Raw genomic sequence first — 6,588 nt, forward strand, 5'->3', positions numbered from 1 at the left:
GAAAAGCAGAATCAAATGGGATTATGTCAGATATTGCCCCTTATTCTTCCCCAAAGAACTCTGATTTCCCTGGGAGAGAAAGTGGGTGGAAAGTTACCACTTTAAAGATGATAAGGCAGGGGAGGATGAGCTCTGCTTTCCTTAAAATACAATCTCACCATCTCCGTTCTTGGTATCCTCAACCTTCTTTGATCCTGAAGCTGGCAGAGCACAGTAAACCAATTTCCAAAAGAGAGAAGTCAGCAGCATGCCATTTACTGGATTAGCAACCAACCGGATCAACTAATGAATACTTACACCCACTCATATCATCTCCCACTCATTTGAGAGGACTGTAGAGGAAACATAGGGGTAAAATGTATGACTAAACTATGATTAGTTATTCTGTAACAAACATACAAGAATTTATAAGTTCAAAATTGTGCTCTCCTTAAATAGTTACCTTGCAGGGCTATGTACTTATTTTAACGAAGCCTCCTCTATTGCTCAAAACATTTAAAAAACTCCTCTTAGAATTACCTTCACAGGCAGTTTAGAAACCCCTCATAGGAAACCTTCCTTTATTGTCACACCTCAATTGCCATATTTATCGCTCACCTCATTCATTAACACGTATTTATTTCTGGACTCCTACTATGGTGCGTCACAGGGATACAGTGGTGAACAAAATCAGGCTCAGAACAACCTTCGTGGAGTTTTCAGATGGGAGAGACAAACAAATAACCCCCAAACAAACACAAACTTTGGTTGTCCAAAGTCCAGAGGAAAGTATGTGGTGTGATCAGCCTTCAATGGGTACTTGACATGGTGAGGCTGCACTGCGAGCAGAAGGATGAGTAGGTGTTACTAAGGTGAAAGCAAGAGGCTTAGGGGAACAGCATACAAGAAAGCCTTGTAGCAGAAAGGAACATACAAGCCAAAGGTATCCTAAACCAGAGTGTCTAAAGAGGGAATGGAAGCAGAATGTGAGACACGAGTGGGTTCAGAACATACTGGGCCTTAAAAGGCACGTTAGAGTAGTATTTTTATCATAAGGACAATAGGAAATCCTCTGTCAGTTATCTGTTGATAGAACAAAGCACTCCCAGAATTTAGTGGCTTGAAACAACTTTTAAAAACTTAATTTTTCTGCATGATTCTGTGGGGTGGCTGGGAGTTTCCTGTGCTGTTTTCACCTGGGCTCACTCATGTGGCTGCATTCCACTGGCAGGGCAGCTGAGCAGGAAAATCTGATGGCCTCACTGGTACATCAGGCTGTTACTGCTGGCTATTGCCGGGGTTCCTCAGTTCTCGTCCATGTGGTCTCATCTGCCAGTAAACTTCCCTCATGGTGGTCTCAGGGCAGTGTTCCAAAGGGACAAAAGCATAAGCTGCAAGGCCTCTGACGTACTAGGTTCCAGAACTCACACAACGTCACTCCTGCCACATTCTATTAGTCCAGGCAAGTCATGAGGTGAGCCCTGATTCAAGGGAGAGGGAAATAGACCTCAATTTTGATGGGAGAAGCAACATTGCAGAGGAATTTGGGGCTATTAAACTACCACTGCATTAAAAGGTTTTAAACAGGAATGGAAGGGATGTGTGGTAGGACACGATTGGGCTTGAGATTTGGAAAGATCACTGTAAGCAGTATGGAGAAGCCTGCAGAAGGCCAGAATGGCTGTGGACAGACTGGTTAAGAAGCTTCTACCAGAGCCGGCCTGGTGGCGCAGCAGTTAAGTGTGCACGTTCCGCTTCGGTGGCCCGGGGTTTGCCAGTTCAGATCCTGGGTGTGGACATGGCACCACTTGGCAAGCCATGCTGTGGTAGGCGTCCCACATATAAAGTAGAGGAGGATGGGCATGGATGTTAGCTCAGGGCTGGTCTTCCTCAAAAAAAAAAAAAAGAGGAGGATTGGCAGCAGATGTTAGCTCAGGGCTAATCTTCCTAAAAAAAATAAAGAAGAAGCTTCTACCAAGGTCTAAGCAAGAGATGATAGCAGCATGGACTAGGGTGGTGTACTGGAGGTGGAGGAAAGTAGGTGGATTAGAGAGAGATTTAGGAGGCAAAATGTACTGTGTTTAGTGATAGTAAAGGAAGGTGAAAGCAAGGAAAGGATCAAGGATGACATCTAGGTTTCTGGAGTTGGGTAAAGAAAGAGGTAGGAAACACTGGAAGAGATGCTGAATTGGACAGGAAGATCATCAGTTTGGGTTCTTGAAGATAAACAAGAAAGACAGTTGAGCAGGTGACTGGATATCCAGGTCTGGAGCTTAGAGGGACTTTGGCTGTCAAACACTTTGGGAGCACTTATGTAATCAAATCAACCCTAAAAGATTAAGATTTAATCACCAACTGGAGATATCAAAAGATGTGAAGAGATCTCCAAACACCATTTCAAAGGGGAGTTCCAAAAATGTTTTGAATTATGACAGCATCGTTGGCATAAATAGATAGCTTCCCCCAAGTGACCATGAAGACAACTGGGAAGTTCTGAAATGATATAAAATAATTAAAAATAATGATATACCTCCTCACAAAAGATTAACCTCTGAAGTTTTAACAATCTAGTTAAAAAACAAAACTAGCAGTATATTGGCTGTTATAGCCAGTAAATGCCATCGGTGTGGAGAAGCCCATCCTGCACTGACCAAGAGAGATGGATATTGAAAATGTTGAGTACTGAGAAGTTAAAGTGAACACAATATGGACTGGAGGCACAGGATAATAATAGCTAATACATGGTGTTTACTGTGTGCCAGGCACCATTCTAAGCACTTTATATGTATATAAGCTCATTCAAACCTATTATCCATATTTTATAGCTAAGGAACCCCAGGCCCAGAGAAGTTAAGTAACTTGTTCAAAGCGTCACGACTAGTAAGTGGTAGAGGCTAGGATTTGAACTCAAGCCAGCTAGCTCTAGAGTCTGTGCTATGACCCTCCATAACAGAACCTGGAGAGGAGGGTTAGGAGGCAGCTATGGGTGGGTGTGGCACCATGAGGGAATGTGAGCTGTGAGTACTATGTCCTGTTTACCTGTGGCAGAAGTCAGACCCCTGAGTCAGAACTCATGCTGGGCTGCTTTGCTGGAGCCATCATGGTGTGTGGGTGTCCAGGCCTGGCTATTCTGGAAGGAAAGGATTCCCAGCATTCCTAAGGCCATGGTCCTGGAATCTAGGTCCCTCTGTAGGCTGAGATGTCAGCTGGGAGTTGAGTAGTTTGGGGAGAATAAAATTTGGGAAACCTGCCTTACAACAACACAGAGAGGTTGTAGATAATAAGGAAAATTGAGGGCACAAGGAGAGTTACTGCCAGGCAGCATCTGTTCAAACCTCCAGGAGCCCACTAAAGATTGGACAGAATGAGCAGTGTCACTGGCTTAGGAAGTTTGGGTGGGGTTGTGAAAGAGTGTGAGCAACTGAACGAACAGGCCCAGAGGGCTGTAGAGACGTGTGCAAGTGGCTGAGGGCTAGGGCACAGGAAAGGAACTGGGGATTGGCACAAAGCAGAATTAAGAAACGCTGGCTCTGTGTTGGAGGAGGAAGGCAGGCTTGGAGGGAATAGAGGGTGGTGGTCCTGTCACTGCCCCGGTCCTGGCAGCTCTTGGGTCACCTCTCCCGCTTCGCCATCGCTCACATTCCCGGCCTCGCACCTCCACCGCCCCCACGCGTGCCGCCGCAGGGAGCGGCCTGACCACAGCGTGACGCCTCGGGGGGCGGGGTCTCACTCTTAAAAGGGGCAAAGAGGCCGCGGCGCGGGCCCCAGGACCCGACCCAGATCGCGGGAAGAGCCATCTCGTTTTATCCACGGAGCCGGCCGCATTCGCGACGCCCTCGAGTCCACGGCGAGCACCATGCAGCTCCTGGTGAGGGTGCCGTCTCTTCCTGAGCGAGGCGAGCTGGACTGCAACGTCTGCTACCGGCCCTTCAACCGAGGGGGCCGCGCGCCCCGCCGCCTGCCCGGCACGGCGCGCGCCCGCTGCGGCCACACGCTCTGCACCGCCTGCCTGCGGGAGCTGGCGGCGCGCGGCGACGGCAGCGGGGCGGCCGCGCGTGTGGCGCGCCTGCGCCGCGTCGTCACGTGCCCCTTCTGCCGCGCGTCCACGCCGCTCCCGCGGGGCGGCGTCACGGAAGTCGCTGTCGACCGGGACTTGTGGTCGCAGTTGGAGGAGAGAGCGCGGGCCAAGTGCGGGCCAGATAAGACGGGTGGCTCGGTCAGGGAAGGCGGCAACGCCGACGGAGAGGCCGACGACGAGGAAGAAGAAAGCGAGGAGACGAGAAGAAAGCCGAGGAGCAGGGGATGGCGCGTGCTCCGGCGGCTCTGGGACACGGTGCTGGCGCCCGCGCGCCGCTGGCGGCGCCCGCTGCCTAGCAACGGTGAGGGGCCGCCCAGGGAGGCTGCGGGGGGAGAGCGTCCAGGAACGCCGGGGTTCGGCAGCATCTTCCCGCTGCCACTAACCCTTCTTCTTGCCCCCAGTGCTGTACTGTCTGGAGATCAAGGACTTCGCCCACATGACCCGCTGCACGCTGTAGCCGCGGAACCCGGAAGGTCCGGCATTAGGAAGGTGGGAGCTGCATTCTCGGGCTGTGCTGTAGTAAAGCGGGTTGATGCCAAGGCTACCCCCTCTCCCATCCAGGGATTGGCACTGATGAAAGAGTTGAGCCGAGGGCAGGAGGGAGCGCCCTGGGAGGTGTAGATGCTGAGCTGGGGAGGCTCCTAGACGAATCGCCCGCAACTACTGACTGTGCCAGCCTTATGTATTCAGGATGGAGTGGCCCAGGGATGATAGAAACAAAGTCTACGTTCCCGTGGGAAGACAGACTGTTTCCTTAGCTGTGACTTTGGCTTTTGTCCAGGGCAGCTATGGTGTGTGGGAGCAACAGGTCCCATTTTAGCAATTCTGTGTCACTGGTTTGAAATTTTCAAAGAGATGGAACGGGAGAGAAGAGGCTAATTTTCGTTTCATGTTAATCTCACTCCTCTAGCACGTGAGAGAGCTCAGAAAAATAAACCGGTTTTTTTCCCCCTCAGTGCTGATATGCCTACTGTCTCCACACTGTCAGTAGTGTGTTCCTAAAATTACTGAGATGCCTCCTTGTCTCTGAGGAACCTTGCTTCATTTCAGAATCTCCCTTCAACCTGTTAGGGCAAGTATGAGGAGGTCCAAATGGCACCTAATTAGGGCATACCAAGGATAGAAGGGAGAGCCATTTGGTAAAGGTATCCAATTTTCAACTTTTGATAGTATCTTTGTCATCTTTACAGTCAGAGGGAAACACTCACTACTGAAAAAGATGCTCATCATACAGTTTTAAACCTGTGTCCCATAATTAGACATTACCTGTGTATGCCATGGATTCTATTTTAAAATCCTGTGAATATCTTATGATAGTACGGTGATAGTCAAGGACCAGCAGCATCAGCATCACTGGGAGCTTGTTGGAAGTGCAAAATCTCAGGATTCCACTTCAGACTAACTGAATCAGAATCTGCATTTTAACAAGAATCCCAGGTGATCTGTCACATAAAAATTTAAGCATTGGTCCAGGTCCTAGACTCTCAGATATCACCATCTATGGGTGGAATGTTTAAAACACAGTTGGTATAAATGGCAAACTTTTTTATTAAAGGTTTTAAAGTGACATTCTGTTGCTGAAGAAATCTAATTTCTTTGTGTGCATAGCTTATTGTGTTGCATTTTTGTCTGAGTTAAAAATGTGAACTTATTAAGTATAAACCTCAATTTTTATAACCATATTTTGACTTTTTCCTGTCGTTAAGTCTTGGCTTAAATGTTCCCTCTTTTGGGAAGCTTTTCTCAGCATTCAGCCTGGTGTGGCCCCTTCCCTCACCCTCTGGAGCATAATGCCTTGTTTTCTTTTCTGATAGTGTGTGTTTTGTTGGTTTCCCCTACTAGAGTGTACGCTCCATGAGAGCAATGACTGACTTGTGACTGTTGTATCTCCGGGGCCAAGAGCAGTGTTACTGTATATAGTATGTACTCAATAAATGTTTGTTGGGTTTCTTTTATTTTTTAATCTAAGAGCCTCAAAAGTGTCTGGTCTCTCAACCTATGAGAAGCTCTGGTAGTGAACAGTACATGTCAAGGAAGTGTCTAGCAATTTAAACCTTTGGCAAGTTGCAGGGCTGAGCCCCCAACTCCTTAAGAAAAAAAAAGTATGTACTTCTGCACACTTGGAACTGAACCTGTGGAGCTGTAGTGACCTCTACTGACTCTTGGGAGAACTAAACAACTGGAAGGTGAAAAGAATGATCAAATGGAGGCATGGGAGGCAGTTCTGAATCTCTGCCGGCACCTCTCCCGGTGAGCCCAGCTAGCTCTCTGATCTCAGCCCGAGGCCTGTGCAGGTATCCTGCTGCTCACCCTCCATCTCTACACTGAACCCACCACACTGGCGTTGGGGCTTGAAAAAGAGCCTTGGAGTTTTCGCTGATGATCCAAGAAATAAAAATGAGAAAAAGGCAAAGTCACAAGATTTTAAAGAAGAGAAAGAAAAAGATGGATAATATGAAATGGCAGCAACACCCTTTCCTTGTCCCTCCCCCCAACCAAAGAAGTCCCCCACTCAAAAATAACAGCACACA

At 48.3% G+C, this 6,588-nt stretch overlaps 1 protein-coding gene across 2 annotated transcripts; it reads left to right on the forward strand.

Annotated features, from left to right (window-relative positions):
* Positions 1–3,771: 3,771 nt before the first annotated feature.
* Positions 3,772–6,020, forward strand: RNF227 (ring finger protein 227). 2 transcript variants are annotated; one of them, XM_046675842.1, is made up of 3 exons: positions 3,772–4,358; positions 4,459–4,530; positions 4,619–6,020. In XM_046675842.1, exons 1-2 carry the CDS (start codon positions 3,836–3,838, stop codon positions 4,512–4,514), a joined length of 579 nt encoding a protein of 192 aa, XP_046531798.1. In that variant the 5' UTR covers positions 3,772–3,835; the 3' UTR covers positions 4,515–4,530; positions 4,619–6,020. The 2 variants fall into 2 exon arrangements, with proteins under 2 accessions (XP_046531798.1, XP_046531797.1); XM_046675841.1 differs by having other exon boundaries at positions 4,459–6,020.
* The last annotated feature ends 568 nt before the right edge of the window (positions 6,021–6,588 follow it).

Source organism: Equus quagga, chromosome 11 (genome assembly GCF_021613505.1).
Source record: "Equus quagga isolate Etosha38 chromosome 11, UCLA_HA_Equagga_1.0, whole genome shotgun sequence".
In the NCBI taxonomy this organism is placed as follows: Eukaryota; Metazoa; Chordata; class Mammalia; order Perissodactyla; family Equidae; genus Equus; species Equus quagga.

What these genes read in the sequence shown, in the direction of transcription:
- RNF227 (XM_046675841.1), top strand. Translation starts at nt 3,836, where the DNA reads ATGCAGCTCCTGGTGAGGGTGCCGTCTCTTCCTGAGCGAGGCGAGCTG. An exon ending in GCGCCCGCTGCCTAGCAACG is followed by an intron (nt 4,359 to 4,458) that starts GTGAGGGGCCGC and finishes TCTTGCCCCCAG; the next exon opens with TGCTGTACTGTCTGGAGATC.